At 41.2% G+C, this 26,553-nt stretch overlaps 1 protein-coding gene across 1 annotated transcript in view; it reads right to left on the bottom strand.

Moving 5' to 3' along the window:
* LOC149456630 (ATP-dependent 6-phosphofructokinase, liver type) overlaps nucleotides 1–26,553 on the bottom strand; it is a 140,591-nt gene that overhangs the window by 91,195 nt on the left and 22,843 nt on the right. Inside the window, exons 3-6 of the mRNA XM_089684705.1 lie at nucleotides 23,544–23,621; nucleotides 18,075–18,264; nucleotides 9,236–9,401; nucleotides 7,412–7,456 (exon numbers count right to left, since the gene is read on the bottom strand). Of these exons, the coding sequence (XP_089540831.1) occupies nucleotides 7,412–7,456; nucleotides 9,236–9,401; nucleotides 18,075–18,264; nucleotides 23,544–23,621 (479 nt within the window). The remainder of the gene's footprint in view (nucleotides 1–7,411; nucleotides 7,457–9,235; nucleotides 9,402–18,074; nucleotides 18,265–23,543; nucleotides 23,622–26,553) is intronic.

Below are 26,553 nucleotides of genomic sequence, written 5' to 3'. Positions count from 1 at the left end.
TCCATCCTACATATCTGATTCGTTCTTTCCACCCAATCCTCTATCTTCGGCACCTCTGGTCTATGCCAAAACGTAGGTATCAGACCCTTCGCCGCATTCAGATAGCACCATATACCCGAGTCCTTGTATTTATTTACTGATAACTCTGTACTACGTAGTAGACATACTTCAGGGTCCAGTCCTATCTTTATCTCAGAGATATTCTCAATTAGTTGGACAATTATCTCCCAGAAACCTTGGATCTTCGGGCACTCCCACCATATATGATATAACGTGCCTATTTTTCCACATCCCCTCCAACACTCTAGTGAATTTTGCCCACATATCTTATACTCAACCTTCAGTGTAATGTGCCATCTCGTTAAACACTTATAATTTACCTCCACCTCTCTCATACTTATATTCTCGTGTATTATTCTATATATTTTCCTTTGTTTATCTTCATCTATCTCTATTCCCAAATCTCTTTCCCAATTTATTATATACAATGGCTTTGTGTAAGTGTCTAACTCCGTGAGGATCTTATAAATTTTTGCCGTGCCACGCCTCCCGTCACCTCGTGTTTCTAACAACCTCTCAAACAGATTCCAATCCTTTCTCGATCTCAACGGTTTTGGAAGGTTTCTGACAAAATATTTTAATTGGTGATATCTCCACTCATCTATTTTAATGAAGAGTTCTCTTTTATCTTTTATCAAATCCTTAAGTGTTCTCAATTCCTGTCCTTCCATAATATCTCTCAATTGAATATCTTCTTTTTTAAACCATTTTTCTATGCTCTCCTCCTTAGGAGGAGGAAAATAATCCGTGTTCCTCAGTGATATTAATTGTGAATTAAAATCCCATTTCATAAGTTTGTGCAATTTATCCCAAACCTTTAAAACATTTAATGTAAAAACACTTGTGGTATCTTTTAACCCTCTATATTGTGATGGTGCCCATATTATTCTACTCAAGTTAACTCCACTTAATTCATTCTCAATCTGAACCCACCTTTTCCCCTCTGAATTATGTGTCCAGTCATACATTCTCGCTAGGACTACTGCTCTATAATACCTCTTAATGTCTGGCACTCCCAAACCTCCCTTCTCCTTTTTTCTACTTAACAAGTCATATGATATTCTAGGTTTTTTATTTTTCCATATGTATTTTGTTAACATCCTTTTTATTACTTTAAAAAAAACCTCCGGGATTTTAACTGGAATCATCTGAAATTTATAGAGGATTTTTGGTACAATTATCATTTTTATCAAGTTTATACGGCCTATCCAAGACGGATTGCCTCCTCCCAATCTCCTTAGTTCCTCCTTGATCTCATTTAGGAGTGGGATATAGTTTAATTTATACAGGTTCGTACATGAAGCAGAAAGTTTAACCCTCAAATACTTTATCTCTCTATTTTTCCATATAAAAGGGAATTCTTTTTGTATTTTTTCTTTTTCACTATTTGGAAGGTTTACATTTAAGATCTCAGTTTTTGTTGGATTGATTTTCAAGTTTGATAGCTCCCCATAATCCTTTAAGTTCTTCATTAGATTTGGGAGTGTTATCCTAGGATTTCCCACATAAAACAACAGGTCATCCGCAAAGGCAGCTACTTTATGTTCAACTTCCCCTATCTGCACTCCTTTTATATCTATATTCTTCCTAATAGTTGTCAATAAAGGTTCCAATGCTAATACATACAACAGTGGGGACAGTGGACATCCCTATCTAGTTCCATTTGACATCCCAATAGGTTCCGACCTCTCTCCATTAACCATGACAACCGCTGAGGGCTCTCTATACAACTTTCCTATCCACTCTCTCATTCTTACTCCCATACCTAGAGTTTCCAGGGTATCCATCATAAAGCCCCAATCTACTCTATCGAATGCCTTTTCAGCATCGATCGAAAGCACTACTATCAGGGTTTTCCCCTTCCTAGCTTTTTGGATAAGCAACAGAGTTCTCAGCCCATTGTCTCTACTCTCCCTCCCTGGAACAAATCCTACCTGATCCCCCTGGATCCATTCTGGCATTAAATCTTTTAGCCTATTTTCTAAGACCTCTGCGTATAACTTACTGTCTATGTTCAAAAGTGATATCGGTCTATAGCTAGAGCACTGAGAAACATCCTTCCCTTCCTTTTGTATCAGCACCACATGGGCCTGTAAGGATTCCCGTCTCATCTCCATCTCTCCTCCCAGGGCATTCATATATTTCTTCAATTTGGGTATTAACAAGTCACTGTATTTTTTATAGTACCTCACTGTATAACCATCTGGGCCTGGGCTTTTTATTACTTTTTAATGCTCTTATTATTTCCTCCTGCGTAATTTCCAAATCAAGGGAATTCAGTTGGTCTTCACTTCGTTTCGGTAGCCCTGCGTTTTTTAAATATTCCCGTCCTTTCTTCTCTCATTTCCGCTTATATTTACTGGATCTTGGGAGGCAATATTATATAGCTTGCTATAGTACTCTTTAAACACCTTAATGATCTCTTTAGTAGAATATACCATTTCCCCGTTGGAGTTTTTTATTTTCTCTATATAGTTCCTATTTTTCTTTTTCCTCAAGGCTCTCATTAAATATTTTCCTGGTCTATCTCCCCATCTATACCTCTCACTTGCAACTTTATTAAAAACTCTTCTCTTCTCCTCCTCCATCAGTAGCTCTATTTCTTCTTTTTTATGACCTTCTGTCTTATTTCTTCTGATCTTTTACTTTTATGTATCTGTTCCAGGTCAAATATTTCTTTTAGCAGCCCAGTAAGTTTTTCTCTTCTTTCCCTTTTCTTTTTTGCCCCGGACGCAATCAATATACCTCTTATATAGGCCTTATGGGACTCCCACACTGTAGCCACCGACACCTCCTCTGTCTCATTCTCTTGAAAAAATCTTTCAATCTCTTCTCTGATTTTCTGATCCACCTCCTGATCTAGGAGAAGAGCCTCGTTCAACTTCCAGCCTATCCCACCTGTCGTTCGTCTTCCCCACCTCACTTTCAGTGTAACAGGGGCATGGTCTGAAAGGGACATCGTCTCTATTTCTACTTTATCCACCATTTCTATAAGTTGATGATCTACCAATATATAGTTCAATCTGGAATACATCTTGTGTGCTTTGGAGAAGAAGGTATAGTCTCTCTCTTTTCCATGAGTCACTCTCCAAATATCCACCAGTTGACACTCATGTACCACCCCCTTCAGGTTTCTCAGAGCTCTACCTCCCTCTCGCTGCACAGAAGAGGTCGTATCTATTTGTGGGTCCATACATAAGTTCAAATCCCCTGCCACTAGCAAGCGTCCCTTCTTAAAGGCCATCAGTTTTCTCAAAACTCCCTTCAGATAAACTTCTGGTCTTTTATTTGGGCAATATATATTCACAATTGTACATTCCTGCTCTTGTAGTCTACTCTTCAAAAACAAAAATCTCCCCTCAGGATCTACCTCTCTTTCTTCTATCTCCAGCCTTATATTTTTGCAAACCCTATTGCTACTCCCTTGGCTCTCTTGATTGGGGAATCCGCATAAAACCATGTTGGGTAATTTCTAGAGTACAGCTTTATATTTGACTTCATCTCAAGATGCGTCTCCTGCAAAAATACCACCGAAGCCTCTCTATGCTGTAGCTCCTTGAATATTTTAAATCTCTTCCCAGGACAGTTCAATCCCTTTACGTTATATGTTATAAATCTTAGATCTTCCATATGTCTTATATCCCTAATTTTTTATTTTTCCCTTCCATCATGCAGAGTGTTAACCCTAAAACCCCTCCCAACCCCCTCTTCTTTCTAACCATGTCCCTCCTCCCCAACCCCTCTCCCTCCACCTCCCCTCCCCCCCCCTTTTTAGGCCTTTAATTTGCCTATCAATCATTTGTGGAGATAAATCCACCTTTGATTTAATCCTCAGGGCTTCACTCCTCCCAAGGACGGCCTCCCCTCTATCCATATCCCCCCGTGGCCCCCACTTTCTACCAAGACAATTCAAAAATGAGGAAAAAAAAAAGGAAATAGGCCGGGCGGGTGAGGGAAGAAGAGGAGGACAAAAGAGATACAAACAACAAAAAAAAAAAAAACACACAACTCTCTCCTCCCCCCCCCCCCCCAATCCCTCCCCCCCACCAGCTGCCAGTCTTCTTGTCTTTCAAATCTAATTTCTCCCAGTTCTTCTTCCCAGCCGATAATTTCCGTTCTTTGCAATTTCAGTCTATCACAAAAAGTTCTCATATCCTCTGGGAACCTTAAATAAGCTGTAACTCCGTTCTTCCATCCTATTAAACACTCTGGTATCCCCCATCTATATTGAACATTCTGTTTTTTCATTTGTTCTAGCAAGGGTCTCAGAGCTCTCCTCCTCCACAAAGTCTCTGGTGATAAATCCGCATATATCTGGATATCTATTTCTCCATACTTAATTTCCGATTTGCCCTTAATTTTCCTCCAGATTTTTTCTTTTTCCTGTAGATCATAGTAGTATATCTCTCGGCCTTTTCTTCCCAAGATGGGGTTTCCCTTTTCTAAAGGTTCCTTCTATTTTAGTCCTTTCCATATCAGAGTTTCCCATTATAGAGTTTAGTATTTTACAAGTCTCCTCATACAGAATTTCTCCTTTTTGGCTTTCTGGGACCCCTCATATCCTGATATTTCTCCTCCTTTCTCTGTTCTCTTGTATTTCTGCCTTGTACAGTAATTTTTCCTGAATTTTCCCCATATTATTTATCTTCTTTTTTTAATTCTGATATAATCTGGGTCTGATTTTTAACTTTCTGCTCCGTTTCTTCCACTCTTACCAGCAGCTGTCCCAGATCATTCCGAATATTTACCATTTCTTGCTTTATTGTTTTCTCTAGTTCTTTGAACATTTCTGCCATCTCTTTTTTGTTTGGTATTTGTAAAATCTTTTTCTAACTCTATATTTTCTGATATTTGCTGATTACTAATGTCCAGGTCCAGTGACTGTCTGGGACTATTTTGCGGACTAGATACTATTTCTCCTTTTCCATTTCTACTCTGACGCCTTTCTGGGGTCACATTTCCCTGGGACGTATATTTTTTGATTGTGCCAGTTTGGGTCCCCTTAAGGCCACCCCCCTTTGTACTTTTATTTTTCATTTCTTCTGAGACTTTCACTTTCTTTTTTTTTTTTTTCTCTGGGAACTCGTCGTTAGAGAGAGACAGCCTTTTACATGCAAGTCCCAGTCCTGTCTATTCACATTTTCTTTTAGCCCTTTCTTTCCCCAATCTTCTTCTCAGACTTTCTCTTCTTCTGGAAGTCCCCCCTATTTCTCTCACGTTCTGCCTCCCCAACAACTCAATACAGGATTCATGCATACAGCCACAGCCGGTCTCACTCACCCCTTAACGTTTCTCTTCCTGTGAGATAGCATCGGGCTCTTTTCTTCAGTCCATACAATATATCAACCTTTCTTCTTTTCCTCCTCAGGGGGGCACCCCATGGTGACGCTGGAAGTTGTATTGTTGGGTGTGGCAGAGAAACGCTGGGAGTTGTAGTACAGGGGGGGTGTGAAGCACTGAGAGTTTGGAATGCTAGGGATTATGGTGCAGAGGGCTTTGACAGCATTATAAATTTATAGTGAAGGGGAGCTGGGCCCCTGTAAGTTATGATGACGCTGGGAGTTGTAGTGCTGGGGGGTGGCCAAGGAGTGCTGGGAGTTGTAGTGCAGGGGGGGGGTGTAGAGCACTGAGAGTTTGAATTGTTGGGGGTTGTAGTGCGGAGGTCTATAGGAACGTTAGGCGAAGATAGTGAAAGGGGATTGAGGCCCCTGTAGATTACTATGGAGGAGTCTCCTGTCCAGAGGGCTAGAATCGCCTCTGCCCTCCCTCCCCCTTATCACACCGTATCTCTCCTCTCCGCAGCTCCCTCTCCTTTCTCCAAGCTAGTTGGGCGGCAGGCGGCTCAGTGTCTCTCCCACCGTCAGATGCCGGCCGGCTTCCTCGCCTCCCAGTAGTGCACTGCGGCCAGCCACACACTCGAGCCGCGCCCCCTCACTCCTCTGCACCCAGCCACGGCTTCCCTGCAGAGCTGCCTCCCGCTGGTCTCCAGCCTCCAAGTCCCCCTTCCCGCGGGCTCCCGCACGTCCTAGGGTGCCCACTGAGCAGGGGTGAGTATTATCTTACTTGATGTTCCTCCATACCGGTTGTATCTTGGGAGCCTGGAGGGGATCGGACAGAGGAGGTTGAGCCGAGAGTTCCTACCTCGGACTCTCCTCGGCCGCCATAGTTAGGCTCCGCCCCTCCGTGACTGCTTCTGTGATTGATAGATGTAGAGATCTGTGAACACCTAGTTTCATGTGGTCACATGATAAATTGCGCTGCAATCGTGGCAAACCACATTGTACAAAGAGTGTCACCCAAAAGAAGTTCAAAACTTCTTTTGGGTGACATGCTTTGCTTGATGTTGTTTTCTGCGATTGCAGCGTGACAATCATGGCAGACCCGCACCGTTTTTTCAGGTGCCATTCATTTTAACACACGGTTCCATGATCTGTCATTTTAGCAGAGTGTTTTGAAATCATGGGCAGAATTGCAGTAATTCTGCCTGCGATTCAAAACCCCCATGTGTGAATGCAGCTTTAGAACCACTTTAAATATCTAAAGTATGGTCTTTTCCTTGCCAGAAACGTGTTGTGACAACATGATCGATCAGTAAAATACACACAGAAAGAAAAAGTTGTGGATGCCTACATGTCTAGCAAAGGAAATATTTACAAATGTTGTCAAATGATTTAAAATAAATTACTCCACTGCTGGGGGAAAAAACACTCTAAAAGCAGCATAGATTTCAAAACAAATGATAATTTTCCTTCAGCTGGCCCAGCAAATTCAGCCCAAGTGCTGACTGATCTAAGAACCCCAAAATTTTGCTGCGGGGTGTTTAGGTAACACGTGCAACAGCTGGGAGCAAAGTGAATGCATCTAAAATTACAAAGCGATTGCACCAATTTAACCTGCATGAGAGGTGTGTGAAGAACAAGCCTTTGTTCAAAAAGAAAATTTGTTTAACACCATAGTTTGCCATTGAACATATAGACAAACACAAGGTCTTCTGGAACAATGTGCAGAAGACTAATCAATCAAAGATATAGCTGTTGGGTTTGCAACTTAACATGTCTACTAATACAATAATGGTTGCTTTGCTGGTTCAGGGCCTGGGCAGCTTGCATTTACTGAGCTTTGTAACTAAAATGGTTACCGAAAAGTGAATTACAGGGGAACAACTCGAACAATACTCAAATACAGATATGTGAACTGTTTTACTAGCCAAAGATATTTCAACACCAGTCTCTGCCAGGCAACAAATCCAACTGCTGGACCTCTGAGCAGACTATACTGCTACTGCACAACACAGCATGGTCGGTAGCTAGCCAATGTTTTACTACAAAAGAAAAAAAAATATTTTGTTTACCCGCAATGCCGTCCCATCACTTCCAGCACAAAAGTCCGTTGATGACTACAATGAGAAAAACATTTTTGCATTATCTAAAAATGTGAAGATGTTACAATTAACATCACTAACACGAATAGCAATGACATACAAAGGGGAGGCCATAATTGTTCCTTATATGTACAGGCTTTGCACTGCTAAACAGCATTTATGTTTTACTTTTCCTTCTCAGAGTAAAAGTGTATGAGTCATTGAAAAAAATTTAGGGCACGTTTGCTGATAACTTATTTTCACAGGTATTAATGGAAATGAAAAATAATTGCTCTTAGCCACATAGTATACACTAACCATAAATCTGAATGTGTAATCTCTATACAAATCACTGCAATCTGCCACAACTTTGTAGTAGAAGCCCTACAAAAGCAAATCTTTAGTCAAGTAGGCTCGCATACTACATAATTGTTATATCTAAAGATGATAATCCAATCAGATAACTGTGTTTCATCAAATTAAGTGATCCTTCTAGATTCTAATCTGAAAAATTCAATATTTTATAAATTAAAAAAAAGTAGCATAAGCAATTCAAATGTTAGTCATAAAAAATATACTTTGTTTTTAAAGGATAAGTTCACCTTTCGTAACATGTTACACCCATATTCAGGGTGTAACGTGTAACCTGTTACCAATAGAAATGCCCCCGTACCTCCCAATCCGCTTTGTGACAGCTAGCGGGGGGGGGGGGGGGGGATCTTCTCCTCCCAGGTTCACATATACTAAAATATACACACAAATGTGAATAGTTTTTTTTTATCTGAACGTTTTCATAAAGTAAAACCTGTGCTGTGAGAAAATTCACAGCCTTCAATTGCTGCGATCTCCTAATGAAAAAGATAGTTGCTTGGGTATAATGCTGATTCAGTGGTTACAGTACTCTTGAGTCAGTGACCTGGAACAGGTATACAGATCAAAAAGTTCACTTGGTTAGTCAATGCCTCAGGAAAAAAAAAAAAAAAGTAAAAAAGAACTGAAGCTGCTGGATAATAAGCCAGAATCTAGCATTTTCAAGGTCAGCAATTACAGCCTACAAGTTACCCTCAGCTCCTCTCCACACAGGTTTCTGTTGAGCAATAAGTCACAGGTCATTACAATTTAAAATCACGTGATTTGTGTGCAATTTCAGCACGATTTATGAAGACTTTATTGCTACTTGTGAAAATTTTCCACAATTTCTTGCAATTTGCAGAGCAATTTACAATTATATTCCATGTATGTGAAATCGCAACAAAACTGCGGAAGAAGTAATCCAAGAACTACTTTAGAAATCGTGCTGCAGCAATTCACAAATATTAAGACACTGACATTCACATTCATTAGATGCGATTTCAGGTGCGATTTCAATTCCCAAATTGCACCAGTATGACCGGGCACTTATTGTACAAGTTACTGAAAAGTGAAATGTTTGATTAAAGTAAGCCTGTCAGCACAGGGTCCTGTGAATGTTAAAATAACCAAAAAAAAAAAAAAAAAAAAAGTTACCTGCAAAAAAGAAGACTGCCATTTATGATGGTCAGCTGTTGAAAGATAAATATATGCAGTCTTCTTTTTGCAGGTAGGACAGAGTCTCTTTAATATCAAATTTAATTTCAAGATTTCAAAACATCGAAACTAACATGAATTATGACATGACAACTGCACAACTTGGTAGCCTTAAACATGCAAAATAGAGTTGTAGGCTTCTAAATGAGTAATTTCCTGGTGGTATATTTCCTACGTTACCTCTACAGTAAAAACTATGACCATTTTGTCTATGAACAAATGAAAATGAATCAAAACTGCTTTGCTCACCTTTGAGCAGTAGTTGTGATTGCATCAATTACTTCCATTATTCTGTGCAATGCTGAATCTGTCCCAATTGTCATATCTGTACCACAGAAGTCATTGTCAATTGACCCGACAAGACCAACAATATTCAAATGAGTATACTTAGCAGCAACAGCTTCAGTTACTTTTTCTGAAAGAAAGAGAAAAATTAAGAGTTATGTTTACATAGTAGTCACAGTTCATACAATGTCAAAATTCCAGTAAAATCTAGCACAAACTTTGCTGTACTCGTGTGGGGACTGAGATGCCCTTTTTCCTTATTCATTTATCTATTGGGCCAAATATTGCATTACCTGATTTAGAGTCATCCCATATTTCTTTATTATATGGCATACATTACACAATGATTTTTATAAGTGCTATGTATCTGAACATACAAACTTGGTGGAATAGGAGGGGCTAAAAAAAACAAGCCAAATGTATTACTTAACCAAGCACTTTCCAAGTCTCCTTCAGGACTATATAGAGTTAACAAAGACACAGGGAAATGTGTTAGAAAACATCTGTCTAGTTAAGCCAATTGTTCTTTTTCCTATGGAAAAAAGGAACAATTGAACAATTATCAGTTATATGTGCCCCCAACGATCTTCGGTGGAACTGCAAAGATGATTGCAGCAGATTTGGAAACAGAGCTTTCACGATGGACAGATTTCATTCTCAGCAAGACATATTCCGGCCTATGACTAGTTTTAAACTGCATATACTCAATAAAATGACCATGAAAAGAGGTGGTATTGGAGGGTGCTGTTAAGCAGCCACCAAAGATGGCCACACATTAGACTGGCTCTTCACTGCCCGGGTGTACAACATCACCTAAACACCTTTCAGTGATGCGGCTAACACCCTGCACCCCATCCTTGGCTCTCCTGGAATCCTGCAGTCCTGCCTGGAGCGTCTTACTGGCGCAGATCGCAGGGTCTCAGGCCCCTGTCACCAGAGGTACCGCTCCACGAACGGGGGAAAATGGTAGCTGCCACCACCTTGCGGTCTGAGTGACTACCCCCGGCCTGCAGCCTCATTGCAGGCCAGCACATCCGCCCAGCCTAACTCCGCTTCTCGCCCACTCTACGGCTTTCACCCAACCCTTGCAGCCTGTCTGACATGGCAGAACTGGGCCTCCGCCTCCTCTCCTCCACGCCAGCTATCGGCTCTTTGGGCCCCTGCAGCCACACAGGCCTAGCAAGAGACTGACACAGCTGGTGGGCGGACTGTACCCTAAAGGAGGGATGCACAGACACCTCCAACGTGGCCTAGGTACCGCTGAAGCCCACTGCCCTCCTGATCCAGGCCTTCTGCAGTTGGGAAGGGATGGACGCCCCCACCACGGCACCTCCACTCCACAGGCCGGCGGTGTCCAGATCCTTCCACCTGTTGCCCACTGCTCTCCCGATACTACCCGAGCCTGTTCTTGCCTACTCCTATACCTTGGTCCTTGGCTGCTGTCTGCTTCCTGTGAGCCTTGGAGGGTTTAACTCCCTGCATGCTACAGGATACTTGTGCCACCTGACTCGCTGGGGGAACTACAGTGCCCTGTCCACCCAATTAGACCAAGGCCCTGACTGTGCTCTGCTGGACTCCATCACTAGACTTATTTTCAGCGCTTTTCCTAATATCATATGATCTTGCTGCCTCTGGCACTGTATTGCAGGCATTGACACTCCTTGGAGCTATCCTTCTTAGCGACCACTACTGCCTCTGGACGGTTCCTCCTCCAGGCACCCCTGACTCCCCTGGGACCATTGGGAAATATTCAACTTCTACTCTGGCCAAACCAACGGAATCAACGGCGGGCTCCTCTAAAGACCTCAGCTACTTCTGTTTCCCATATAAAATGGACTCTCAGCAACTTTCACCTGAACATCCAATCTCGTCACAAGAGCTTGTATCCCAACTGGACAACTCCTCCAACGACAGTCTTTCTGCCACACAAATTGCAGATCCCAATGTGGGGACAGTTCGAAATTCAGTTCTTCTTGAAAAGTTTAAACTTCTTCAACAGGAATTGATTACTGCAACGGAACAACTCACTACTAAGATCACCCATGAAATAAGGGACATAGGATCTCATATCGATGATCTTGAACACAAAATGGACGATGCTATCCTGGTGATTGATAACCACGAACAAGATATTGACAATATCAAACTGAATCTTGCTTCCACCCTCCACAAACTTGAGGACAGCAGCAAAAGAGGTAACTTCAGGATCAGGGGTCGCCTCGAATTCATAGAGGACTTAAACTCCGCCTTATAACAGAAGCTCATTCCAGGAACTCCAATTTCAAAGAGTGGAATTCCACAGAATCCACAGGGCCCTGAGCCCGAAAAGGCCTGAAGGTCCCCCCCCCCCGTAACATTATAGTCAAACCTACTTTTTATAAAACCAAGGAGGCTGTCATGCAAGTAGCCTGGTCTAAGAGGAACCTGACTTTTCTCACAAATACCTTTGTGAGACCTTCTTTATCTCACAAATACCAAATATTTTCAGATCTGGCTCCGCAAACACTCCTGCAAGGAATTGAAGCCTTTTGCCCAATCATTCCAAAACCCACTGCATTAAATATCGCTGGAACTTTCCATTCAAACTAATTTTGTCCTTTCAAAGCCATCCTTACCACTTTCACCGTGCCAAAAGAAGCTAAAGAAGTCCTTACCAAACTGCAGCTCATGCTCCCAACGTATACTGGCTCAAAAGCCTCTCAATATTCTTCTTGCAAATTTCCTTGCCTTACTCCTCTTTGGGAACCTCTTCCTCGAAAATAACGTCCTGCACTTGCAAACCTAGATCAACTTCTAGACCTGAAGTCCCATATGAAGACTGAATCTCCACCATCCTTCCATTGTTTTTCTGCCTTCTTATTTTATGGGCTGGACCACTATTTTTGGACCTCATGCACCAATTGTGCTCCAGGACAGTCCCATAGATTTTAACATACTAGCTTCTACGCAAGTTCATGACTATGGTCTTGGGTTCTCATTTATCAATATACAGGTTGTGTTTTTCTTTACTTCTAGGAGCTCGCTGCCACCTTCAGGGTCCCCCTAGTGTTTTACAATCTTGTTTGCTCCACTCCATAAGAGCTGTGCCGTAAGACCTTACTATTCAACCAACCTACGACTTTAACCACTAGGTTACTCTAGATTTTGGGTGCTAGACCCAGTTAACCATTTCACCTTTTGGCCCCATTTGGATGGACAGCGACCTCCCACTTCTCTCCACTGGTACTATCTGTATCTGCTCCCGTGTCCGCGCATGAACGTGTTTTGATATCCACTTGCTTCTCCCCCCCTCTTCTCTTATCAAGGTCAAGCAATAGTTTTGCTACTTTTATCTAACAAGTTTTATGGTTATATACTCCAACGTGCACCTGGCTGGTCCCCATCATGGCAGTGCATATGATCACCGCCGTTGATTGCTTAGGCAATTTCTTCTGACATCAGTGCGGTTGAGCCTACTTTTCCTTTTCTTACTGTATTCTCCCTTTCAATCTTCCTTTTTTTCTTGATTTTCCCGCACGCTGAAATGCCTGAGTCTACCATATTTGACAGGGCTGGACCTCTATTGCGTCCTTTAGCTATTTTACCTTCTACCCACTATGATGGCTACCTCCAAATTTGTCGTGGTGTCCTATAATGTACAGGGTTAAAACTCTCTGGAAATTGCCTTCAATTATTATGCCTCATATTGAGCCCATGTTATCGGACTGCAAGAAACCAGATTTTTCACTTCCTCCTTTCCCAAGTATTTCCACAAAAAACTACTCCCAGGTGTTCCAGGTGACCTTTGAAGAAAAACGGAAGGTGTCTTTGTGGCATTTCATAAAAGCTCTCCCTTCATATGTTCCCTTGAAATCGCGGACCCTGCAGGTCAGTATCCAATACTCCAGGGGACAATCTTAGATGTTGAAATTACCATAGTTAACTATTATGCCCCCAATGCTCACCAGTCCAGATTTTTCTCTCACTGCATGTAATTTCTTTGCACAGGAAGGGCACCCTGATCATGATGGGGGACAGTAGAATGGCATTGAATAGACAGGTCCTCCTCTGCTGGTTCCTCCCAGGTCTCTACGAGGTTAACTCACAAACAAAGCAATTCTCAGACCACTTGTCCAAACATGCTTTGATGGATTCCTGGAGGGAGTTTAACTCTAGAGTGTGGGATTATATTTACTATTTAGCACCTCATAATTGCGATACATGAATAGCTCACTTTTTCATTCCTCAAACTTTCATCCTGGATATCCTTAACGTCAACATCCTGTCTAGATCCTGGTCTGATCACTCGCCACTCTTACTCACCTGTAAATCGCTGGCTTCAGCCCCTCAACACTATTTCGGGCATCTTAACGACTCCCTGCTAGCTCTTGATGAGACGGTTGGAGCCATCCAGGACTCTAACTGAACCTACTTCGCTGACCATACTGAATCGGCTTCATTCCCCACGATTTTGTAGGAATCTCACAAAGCCACACTTAGAGGGAAACTCATACAACTTGCATCCCGCAAGAAGAAAGAGGGACTCCCATATAGCAACCTTGTCCTCCCGTCTTGCACAGTTGGAAGCCTAATTTAAGGCATTCCGCTCTGTCTCTCCGAGCAAACAATTGGAGGCCACCAGGATGGAACTAAACCTTCTTCTTGACGACAAAGCAGAAAAACAGCTTAGATGGTCCTGACAAATAGTATGCCTGCGCCAATAAGCCAGGCCCGATGCTGGCCAACCTTCTCAAAGCCCAAACCAGAGATACCAAACCAATCAGTTTATGCTTACCCAACAAAGTCATCACAGCCAACCCCTCCAAAATCATGGGGGCTGCGTTATATATCAGCCCCCACAACCTTTTCACAAGGACTTGGTGGATGCCCTTTTCTGTGACATCCATCTCCCCAGCCTATCCCACGCTATGTCAGATGAAAATACATCAGTCATCAACGACAACCGAAATAGTTATGATCCCGAAAAATGGGAAGGATCCCCATAACTTTTGATCCATTTCCCTGTTAAATGTTGACATTGTGTTAACATTATCTTTTGGATAAATGGGGATTCCCGCCTCCCTTCACAACCTGGCTGAGGGCTCTATATCATGGACCCTCTGCTACGGTTCATTACCTCTCTTGACAATCCTCCCTTTTCCCAATCCACCAGGGAACATGCCAGGGGTGTCTTCCTTCCCCTATACTCTTCATTCTGGCCTTAGAGACCCTATTACATCTCATTAGATCTAACCCGTATATCAAAAGGGGTTATGGTTGCCCAACAGTCTTTCAAAGTTAACGCATTTGCAGATGACTTACTTTTGACCTTGACACAACCACATACTACACTGCCTATCTTTTTTCTATCCTTACACGCTTCTCCAAAATCTCCGGCTTAGTAGTAAACAAGGACAACTCATCGGCCCTTAATGTCTCTCTCCCTGAGGCGGAGATCACCTTATTAAAACAAAACTATAACTTCATCTGGCCCGTTTCCCACTTAGAATATCTCAGGATCCCCCTTACCAAATCCTACCACAACCTCTACGAGGCCAATTACCTCTACGAGGCAGAGATTGGGAGCCAGGTCTTCTCGTCTGACATCTGTGCCTAACCTCACAAATGCGCTTCTGGAAGAATGGTCAAACATTACTACAGACACACTCCTAAACCTTGTAGACAGCCTTCCCAGAAGAGTTGAAGCTGTTATAGCTGCATAGGGTGGGCCAACTCAATATAGAACTCTACGGACTAAGACTGGGATGCCATTAAAGTTCATGTGCGTGTAAAGGCAGGAGTCCCAGTACTTTTGGCAATATAGTGTATGTACTCTTGGCGGCTAAACAATCCATAGCGAAAGCTTGGAAACAACAGTTCATATGTTGTATGAATGCCCATCGCCAACTAGATTTATTGCTTGTTAATGAAAAGCTCTCTAGCATTCTTTCAGATACCCACGAGAGATTCCTTAATACATGGACTCCATGGATTCAACACGCCCATCCTGATATACCAATAGGCAATTTACTTTGTGCGTTCCAAATGTTACTACTCTTCTTGCTATTGCCCGATATCAAGGAATAGGTGTATGTACCCTCATCCATTCCTTACACCAATTTATCGAAACAATATGGTTGATGTATCTTTTGACATATTTATTTTGTCACCAATTACAGGTATGTTTTTCCAGTGCATGACTGCTTTTGATCTGTTAACTCTTGTTATATATCTTTGCTTGTACATGATAGCGGTTTTCTAAATCAAAATGTTTTCAATAAAAATGTATTGAAAGGAAAAGGTGGTATTTACTTCAAATAATTTTTAATGAAGACTTAAAGAAGAACTGCACTGCATCTGAGCACCACAAACCAAAAATGTGATTTATTTCACAGCTGATTCACACGTGTGGTGCAGATTGAAGGTCAGGTTTCACTGCTAATTGACTCAGTAGATGTTCAGTGGTTCATATCAGGTTCACATCAGGTCCAGGACAGGATCAGGTCAGGATTTTACCCTGTGCACACATGTGCGGTTTAGAAACGGTTCACATAGAAGTCAATAGCCTGTAATCCGCACCTGAAGTGGTCCGCACTGCTCAGAAATCGTACAGGACTCTTTCAAACCGCACTGCCAGTGCACCAGACATATGTGAACAGGCATTATAGGAAGCAATGTTATTTCATGTGCCATGCGGATTGGATGCGGTTCAAACCGCATCCAATCCGCATATCTGTGAACTGGCACTCATCGTTTATAATCACAATAAACTCACCCATCCATCTATATGTCCATGCTTTATTTTGCTGAGAAATTGCTTTGAAAAACACCCCCTAGCATTTCTGGCAGTGGCCATCTCGAGTAAGGGCAGATGATTCATGTAGCATTAACTTCCTGGAATCCATCTGCCCTTAGCTCAGGCATTGGCTGAGCTGAGAACCCTCCCTTCTCTCCTGAAGACTGCTGGGATATATGTCATCATTTGCTTAGGAATGGAAACCAGGAAGTAACTGAAGAAATGAAAAGTTTAAAATAAGTAAAAATTATACTACACATAATATATATATATATATATATATATATATATATATACACATACACTAAACTATATATACTTTCCTATCCATTTACTGATGCTAGCAGCATAAGGATTAAAAATAGTCCATGTTGACTGAGAGAGTGGTGTTCCGCTTTAAGAAAACATTAACATGGGAGTTACAAATATGAGAGGGTTCTATATCGCTAAAAATCTATTTAGTTGTGATCTCCTGAACATCACTCCATCCTCTTAAAGTGTATGTCTGGGCAAAATAAAAAAAGATTCAATACATCTCTGCAAAATACATTCACATTTTAAAAACACATTTCATCCTTTTTGATGCAAGTATAAAAAATACCCATTTCTCTTGCCCGAAATCCAGTGTGTGCTCCAAGCTTTCCGTTTGAACTCGCAACTCTATCTGCTGCTTTGGAATCTCAATCAACGTTATCAGCCCTACCAGAGTTCTCCCCTGCTGGACTACAGAAGACACCTTAAATTGTAAAGAAGGGAGTATTCTGTAGTCCATCAGAGCATATGAGGGCTGACAACACAGCTTAGCCCTGCAAAGGCACTGTATTGTCAGTTCAAACATCAAGTGCTGGATTTTGGGCAACTCAATAAATAAAATACTGCACTTTTGAGTCTTTAAAGAATAAAACAAGGAGAAATGTGCATATATTTCAGATGTACTGAATAAATTCAGCTCACGGCATGTACAGAAGCAAGTTGCTACCAAAGAAGAAAGGGTAAAGTTGAAATAAAGACTAGCCTGAAAAATGTTTCCCTATATGGGGTTGACGGAAAGCTCCTACAACAAAACAGTAATAAAAGCAGGGTTTCTCCACTGGTATGCTAGGCCATGTGGCTTGTTCTACAAATGACTGTATAATGCTATATGTTAGGAACTTTTAAAGTTCCATTGATGTGCGCCCTGACTTGAATAGTGCTGAAACCACTTTGCCAAATATATGCTTTAACCACTTGCCTACAGTGCACTCATACCCCTTTCCTGCCCAGGCCAGTTTTCAGCTTCCGGTGCTGTCACACTTTGAATGACAATTGCGCGGTCATGAAACACCGTTCCCATATAACATTTTTATCATTTTTTTGAGACAGATAGAGCTTTCTTTTGGTGGTATTTAACCACCTCTGGGTTTTTTATTTTTTGCTAAAAAAAACAAAAACCACTGAAAACTGAAAAAAACAAGTTTTTTCTTAGTTTTTGTTATAAAATTTTGTAAATAAGTGATTTTTCTCCTTCACTGATGTGCGCTAATGAGGCTGCAGTGATGGGCAGTGACAGGCTGCACTGATGGGCACTGATAGGCGGCACTGATGAGGAGGCACTAGTAGGTGGCACTGATGGGCAGTGACTGGTATCACTGATGGGCACTGAAAGGCAGCACTCATATATGGCACTGATAGGCAGCACAGCTAGGCGGCAATGACTGGCACAGATAGGTGGCACTGACTGGCATTGATAGGCAGCACTGATAGGTGGCACTGAAAGGCAGCTCAGATGGGCACTGATATGTGGCATTGATGTGCACTTGTAGGCACTGATATGTGGCATTGATGAGGCACTGGCAGGTGGCATTGATGGGCACTGACAGACTGAGAGGTGGTTAAAAAAAAACATGTTGTGGCATCACCACAATTGTTCTTCCTGTTAAACAGCTAAAAGGCAAACCTTGTTCTTGTCACATGTCAATTTAAAAATACAGTATAAATACATACACATATACTGGTTAACATGTTGCATGCATTTTTACCATGCTGTACCTTTTTTAACAAGCTCCTCAAGCAGACTGCTCCACTCCTTTCGAAAAATATTTGCCCCTGTTAAACTGCCGTCACCACCAATGACACACAAGTTTGTTATGCCATGCTGCACAAGGTTATGGGCTGCAGCCAGACGGCCTTCGTGAGTGGTAAATGCTTTGCATCTGGCACTTCCAATGATGGTTCCTCCCTGTTAAAAAAAAAAAAAAAAAAAAAAAAATATATCACTCTCTCAGTTTTGTAAACCATTATGATCAATCATATACAAACCTATACGTATTTTGTCTGTGGATTTAGCAGTGTGCCCAGAGCATGCACACTGCTACATACCCAGAAAAAAAAATACATATAGGGGACCTTTTTTACCTGCCAAAAGTGTTTGTAGGTTTAAAGGTCCTGAGAATTACACAGTAGAGTCATGAATGAGACCACTTTCACTTTTAACCACTTGCCCTCCTGAGGATTTGCCCCCCTTCCTGACCAGGCCATCTCTTGCGTTACAGCGATGCATTACGTTAACTAACAATTGTGCGGTCATGCAATGCTGCACCCAAATGAAATGTACATCCTTTTTTTCCCCCCACAAATTGAGCTTTCTTCTGGTGGTATTTGATCACCTGTGCGTGTTTTATTTTTTGCGCTATAAAAAACAAAAAATAGACCGACAATTTTGATGGAAAAAAAAAATTATATATATATATATATATATATATATATATAATATTTGACTTTTTGCCATTAAACATGTCCAGTTAAAAAAAAAAAAAAAAAAAAAAATCAAATTTAGTCATAAATTTAGGCCAAAATGTATTCTGCAACATGTTTTTGCTAAAAAAAATCCCAATACATGTAAATTAATTTGTTTACATGAATGGCATAGTGTCTACAAATGGCGTTATAGATACTGGAATGTTTTGGGTTTTTTTTGTTTTTTTTAACAGTAATGGCGGCGATCAGCAAATTATAGCAGGACTGCAGCAGGCATTCTGAGACTGGGGGGAACTGACCTGGTGTCACTGACATCCCCAGTGACACCAATAAAGTGATCAGTGCTAAAAAAAAAAAAAAAACACTGACACTGCACTAATGGCATTGGGCAGTAAGGGGTTAACATGAGGGGTGATCAAAGGGTTAACTGTGTGCTTCGAGTGTTTTGCTGGGGGGTGTTGGTGCTTCACTGCAAGCACACTGCTCTGGATGGCTGGGCGTAAGTATGTATCTCAGCCTCCAGATTGTTCTATAAAAAAAAAAAACCTCCATTACTTCTTGGACATCCCTTAGGTTGGGAAAGCCGTTAAGACACAGGAAGGATTTGGCTAGCTGACCTATTAACTCACACCCTGAACCTGCTCTCCCCCCTCCAGGAGATGGCTCCCACCCTCCACTGTGCATACATACAATCAATGTCAAGGAAAAAACAAACATTCTCACTGAATACACAACTTTAGATCTACCATCAATTATGTAGTTCAAGGACTTGTCTGATTGGATACAGAGTGATTTGATAGATGGCGTGTCGTCCTATTATATAGTTTTGGTAAATGTAAAAGGCACAATCAAATTGTATAGTGTATGGCCACCTTTATACACCCAAAATTAACTATTTGCACTTTCAAAGCCATTCATTTTTTATAGCACCTCAAACGCTAAAGAAAACTCACAATTTGGCAGGTGAAAAAAAAAAGAGTGACCAATGCAGCAAAACGCACAGTAAAAAACATGCAAACCACAACATGCCAAAATGTCCCATGAGCTACTTTGCCATGTGTAGGGAAGCCCACTGAAATCCATGGGTTGTCCTATGCATGTCACGTGAAAAACGAGCCGGAAACATGCGCTCCCACTATGCTAGGTGTGAATGGGGCCTAAAAAGTGAAATTGGTGTGTTTACACCAGAACAATAAGGCTCCATTCACATCTGTGAATGGGCTACGCTATGCGTGATGAGCAAAAATACTTCAAAGCTCCAAAAAAAAAAAAAAAAAAAAAAATGTATGTGGGAAGGTGAGTTCCCGCTACACAGGGATGTGAATAGGGCATGACAGCTGAGTGTTTCCGTCCACTCCCTCCTAAGGATTTTAAGGGTGATCCCATTCCAAAAAATAAATAATGCACGCGGTCCCCCTCCCCCCAAATCCATATCAGACTCTTATCTGAGCAAACAGCCCCACCCCTTCTGATTCACAGTAGGCCACACACCTGTATAAAGCAGATGGCAAGACGGCTGCCGGCACCGCCGTCGCCATCAAAAATGTCCCCCAATGTAATTCGATTACAAGTACCTGACAGGTTGTACAAGTAGGCGTGGCATCATTACTGTGCTGCATAGCTGTGCAGGAGACCCAACAGGTCCACCTACTTCAGGCTGCCTGCAGAAAACTGCAGGAGGAGATACAAGACCAGTCTCCCTGCACAAGTAGAGCAGGAGTGACTGGTCCTAATTACAGGAAACTGCTGCACAGAAGCAGTTTCATACAAATATAAACAATTATAATACCACGCTACAGGTTCTTGCAATGGTGTATATTCAAGCAGATTCTGACATACCACCTGTATCTCCCTGAAACAGTGACATAAACATAAACCAATATAATTGTAGTGCCACACTACAATACACCTCCCTCCTTCAAGAACGCTTTACGTGCTAAATACTCAAACAATGAAACAATAAAACTCCCACTGACAGTAACCCCTTATACTATGTCAATAGATTTCCATGTGTGTACTACAAAGCAACTCCCCCAGCCAAAAATGTTTCCAATATGATCACCATGTTACACTTCCCTCTCAATACCACAAATCAATATGACAAGTAAAACCGTCAAAACAATTGTACAAAATGGAAATGAAAATACTACATAATACGCTGCTACATTATAAAAAATAATGCGTGATGTCCTTAGCAAAGTGCTCTCAATAGTGCAGGCCTTTGAAAAGTGCCTTTGCACAATCCTCCAATTCGTGCTCCCCCCTGTGAAGCCCACTCACCAAAGTTCTAGGACCCCTTTATGAAAAAGTGGGTCACTAGCATTTTATCAACCAAAGCTGTTCTTTGGGGTATGTGTTCCACCAATGCTGGGATTCTTATCCACTTCTTGCTCCTCCACACACAAAATCACAGAATTTAGAAAGAACCAGACAGAGCAGTCTCCAATAGTGTTATACCATTTATTTAAAAATTCTCACAAAACATAAAAAACACACTTTCAATATAAAATGGCTTGTATACAAGTACAAGCAATAACGCTTGGTTGTGCGTCTGGGATGCTCCTCCGGGACTCTTCCTGCGGAAATGATGCAAAAGTCTCCTCCCAATGTGTTTTGTCAGCATGACGTCATCAGGAGAGGCCTTTCTTTTTACTGCCCATTAAAACCTGTAACGAATGCTATTTCACAACTAGTGTTAGTAGTACCTCTGCCTGGACTTTTCCTCCAACAAAAAACACCTATTCATGTCCCTCCATACATTTTTTTAATTATTTAATTGCTTTTTATCATAACCTTTCTCCTGAAATCTCTACACTAATATGTTAGCCTGTTCTTCACAATCCTTGTGAAAATGACAATTTCTACATATCCTAACCAGCTGTCCTTTTGGGACATTGCCAATCCATTTTAGCTGGTGGAAACGTGAAGTGGGTATATATCTATTTCTTTCAGTCTGTTTAAAAAAAAAAGGTCTTATAAATTTCCCCCCCTTCTTTAAAAATGACAATATCATAACAGTCAACACTGTTGCTATTCCGTCCTCTGGAGAAAGATATATCTGTTAATATTAATTTAATTGAAAAGTCCCTGTAATGTTTCTTCTGTATCTTCCCAAAGGATAACCATGTCATCAATGAATCTCTTGTAAAAGTTTAATTGGGGGGTCTCTTCTTACCATATCACCTCCTCCTCCTCCTCCTCCTCCCATTCACTCATAAATAAATTAGCAACACTGGGAGCACTATTTAGAGCACTTCTGAAAGGACAGCACTATTGAGAGCACTTTGGTAAGGACATCACGCATTATATCGTATTATGTAATATTTTCATTTCCATTCTGTATAATTGTTTTGACTGTTTCACTTGTCATATTGGAGGAGGAAGTGTAACACAGAGATCACACTGGAAACATTTTTGGAAGGGAGAGGCGTTTTGTAGTACACGTGTGGAAATACATTGACATGGGGTTTACACTCAATGGTAGTTTTGATGTTTCATTGTTTAAAGAACTTCTTATGTGCCAAGTACTCAGACACTTGAAGGAGGAGGGTGTATTGTAGCGCCACACTAAAATATATGATAATTTCATACTACTTTACTTAACAGACATGGAAGATATACACAAAGCACACCAAGATTCAAAGTATGAATACACAAGACTCTTATTTAGAAAATATTTGCTTATCCCTGAATACAGCATTAAAGTGGTAGTAAACTTGTCTTGTATACTTTTACCTACAGGCAAGGTTATAATAAAACTTACCTGTAGGTAAAATGAATATCTCCTAAATGGTGCATGTTTAGGAGATATTCATTTTACCTACAGGTAAGTTTTATTATAAGTTCTATTTGACAGCCGGCACATGCACTCTAAAGGAATGGCATATGCAAGCCGCTCCTTCAGAACACTGGGCTCTGCTAGTCAGACAGCAGGAGCTTGAGAACCCAAAAGGAAAACCTGGTGAAGATGGAAAACTCTGCAATGGTGTCAGCGTACCGCTGAAGGGCTTCGTTGTAAGACAAGTCCTTCATAATGTGCTACTATGCGATTTATACTAGCACATTATGACATTACCTTGCAGGGGATTTTTTATGTACGGTTTACTACCGCTTTAAAGGACAATTCACTTTTAGGAGCACACTACATGTTACACCCATATTTAAGCTGTAACACGAAACATGCTCCTATGCACCTGCTTCCTGCTGCCAGAGCTCCCCTCTCCCCACACCCACATTTTGAAAATAGCATGGCTGTGTGGGGCTGTGAATGAATAAACTGAATAAACTACAAGTCCCATCTGTGACCACAGCATACAGACTTGTAATATCAATGAACGGATCAGCATGCTCAAACTGCCTACAGCTCAGGAACAGTCTGTCCATACTGACGTACGGCCAGAGATCTAGGCATTGTGTGCAGGAGCTTGCTCTTCAGGCTCAAGTAAAAATAAATAATAAAGGCACATTTTTTCCTGCAAAAATATGTAAATGTATTATTTGTTTCACAAAAGGTGAACTTAGCCTTTAAGGATTTTACAACTTTTACCATTTAATTTTGATATTCAGAAACACATCAGGGAAAAAAAAAATACTTTAACATAAAAAGCTAAACAAATTGTGAGATGAACAAAATGCTGTGAATGCTAAATGCTTTAATATGTAAAAGATACATGCAGAGTGTTACAATGAACTAGTGTCAGCAACTCATGCTTCACAAATCTACATTTTCATTGTTATTAATCATTTGCTTATAAAACTTACCAACTGGATTATATTTGACACACTTAGCCAGTTTGCTTGCTTGATACAATCACCTCCTTCAACCAATCCTTCATAGCCCTGCAAAATAAAATAAATACATAAATACATTAAGAGAAAGGACAAAATGTAAATATATTTGGTACACAGGCTTTTGCACTTGGTCCCTTTCACACTGCATGCATTTCTACATGCTTATGAAGCATTTTATTTAGGTGTTGCATATGGAAAGTGAGGAAGGAACATTAAGAACAGAGATTTTCCATGGTGCAGATGCACTAAAATGCATTTTGCTCATTTAACATTCATTTCAAATTTTGTTCAACAAAAAGGTCTTTTTTTTTCCTTTTCTCTTTTTTAAAGGGTTTTAAAAACAAATTCTGAGCAGTACAAACAGACAAGTATGAGCTGACCCTATACACATTATGCATTGCCATCTAAAAATTCAAATTATCAACAAACTGATTCAGCTCAAAATATTTACATTGTATATATTACACACCTCATACTATTTAGAATCTGCAAACTGGATACAGCAAGCCCCCTACTTATGAACACGTTCTGTTCTGAGAGCACATTCATAAGTCAAATTGTTCATAAGTCTAACAAGTCAGCTCTTGTAGCCAATAACTGCGAGCACTGATCAGTGTGTTCTGGGGGGGGAGAAGAGTCCTCCTGTTAGAACACAAAGGCACAGCAGGGGACATTGCCACAGAGTTGGTACAGCAATCCGTCAGATTGTTCATTCAGCCCGCTGGGTTAAATGAAAAAAAAAAAAAACTAAGTGTGTGTACATACAGTCAGGTCCATAAATATTGGGACATGGACACAATTCTAACATTTTTGGCTCTATACACCACCACAATGGATTTGAAATGAAACAAACAAGATGTGCTTTAACTGCAGACTGTCAGCTTTAATTTGAGGGTATTTACATCCAAATCAGGTGAACGGTGTAGGAATTACAACAGTTTGCATATGTGCCTCCCACTTGTTAAGGGACCAAACGTAATGGGACAATTGGCTTCTCAGCTGTTCCATAGCCAGGGGTGTGTTATTCCCTCATTATCCCAATTACAATGAGCAGATAAAAGGTCCAGAGTTCATTTCAAGTGTGCTATTTGCATTTGGAATCTGTTGCTGTCAACTCTCAAGATGAGATCCAAAGAGCTGTCACTATCAGTGAAGCAAGCCATCATTAGGCTGAAAAAACAAAACAAACCCATCAGAGAGATAGCAAAAACATTAGTCGTGGCCAAAACAACCATTTGGAACATTCTTAAAAAGAAGGAACGCACCGGTGAGCTCAGCAACACCAAAAGACCCGGAAGACCACGGAAAAAAAACGGTGGTGGATGACCGAAGAATTCTTTCCCTGGTGAAAAAAGCACCCTTCACAACAGTTGGCCAGATCAAGAACACTCTCCAGGAGGTAGGTGTATGTGTGTCAAAGTCAACAATCAAGAGAAGACTTCACCAGAGTGAGTACAGAGGGTTCACCACAAGATGTAAACCATTGGTGAGCCTCAAAAACAGGAAGGCCAGATTAGAGTTTGCCAAACGACATCTAAAAAAGCCTTCACAGTTCTGGAACAACATCCTATGGACAGATGAGACCAAGATCAACTTGTACCAGAGTGATGGGAAGAGAAGAGTATGGAGAAGGAAAGGAACTGCTCATGATCCTAAGCATACCACCTCATGAGTGAAGCATGGTGGTGGTAGTGTCATGGCGTGGGCATGTATGGCTGCCAATGGAACTGCTTCTCTTGTATTTATTGATGATGTGACTGCTGACAAAAGCAGCAGGATGAATTCTGAAGTGTTTCGGGCAATATTATCTGCTCATATTCAGCCAAATGCTTCAGAACTCATTGGACGCCGCTTCACAGTGCAGATGGACAATGACCCAAAGCATACTGCAAAAGCAACCAAAGAGTTTTTTAAGGGAAAGAAGTGGAATGTTATGCAATGGCCAAGTCGATCACCTGACCTGAATCCGATTGAGCATGCATTTCACTTGCTGAAGACAAAACTGAAGGGAAAATGCCCCAAGAACAAGCAGGAACTGAAGACAGTTGCAGTAGAGGCCTGGCAGAGCATCACCAGGGATGAAACCCAGCGGCTGGTGATGTCTATGCGTTCCAGACTTCAGGCTGTCATTGACTGCAAAGGATTTGCAACCAAGTATTAAAAAGTGAAAGTTTGATTTATGATTATTATTCTGTCCCATTACTTTTGGTCTCTTAACAAGTGGGAGGCACATATGCAAACTGTTGTAATTCCTACACCGTTAACCTGATTTGGATGTACACACCCTCAAATTAAAGCTGACAGTCTGCAGTTAAAGCACATCTTGTTTGTTTCATTTCAGATCCATTGTGGTGGTGTATAGAGCCAAAAATGTTAGAATTGTGTCGATGTCCCAATATTTATGGACCTGACTGTAGCTTTACATGATTGGACGTGCAAAACACATGTTCACATCCTTGAAAGTTCTCAACATGAACGTTCAGATGTAGGGGACTTAAGCCAACCCTAGATAATATGATATTCTTTCCAGCAACCATAGCTTGCAGAAAAGAAAAATCGTTCGATTCCCCCATCAACGCAGTCAGTCAACCCCGCAAGGAGAACACAGTGATTATTGCTAGCGGCTATAGCCATTGGCAATAATTGCATGAAAAATCCAACAGGCAGGTTGTACCCAAGTCGTACAAATATCGATTTGGGTACAATCAGCCTGCCCATAGATAGTTTGAACCTCAGCCAGTCCCTGCTGAACCGACTAAGATCCGAACCATCTATGGCCAGCTTTACTGTATTCCTAACTTGCTCTTAAATGCTAACTGCCACAAAGTGAGACCCTGTTGTCCTGAAGTCACCAATTTAAATTATTGACCTCCTTACGTTATAAGATATTTGTAGCCCAGACTGGTGTTTTTTGGGATATTTTGAAAACTGAAATATAGCTGTATAAAGCCAAGCCTTTGCCTCTTCTTCTATGCAAAGC

This window comes from Staurois parvus, unplaced genomic scaffold, assembly GCF_062004578.1.
Source record: "Staurois parvus isolate SC_StPar_1 unplaced genomic scaffold, SC_StPar_1.0 ptg000353l, whole genome shotgun sequence".
NCBI lineage: Eukaryota > Metazoa > Chordata > Amphibia > Anura > Ranidae > Staurois > Staurois parvus.
Note: the sequence above shows the minus strand (reverse complement) of the source record. Positions and strands in the feature narration are given on the sequence as shown.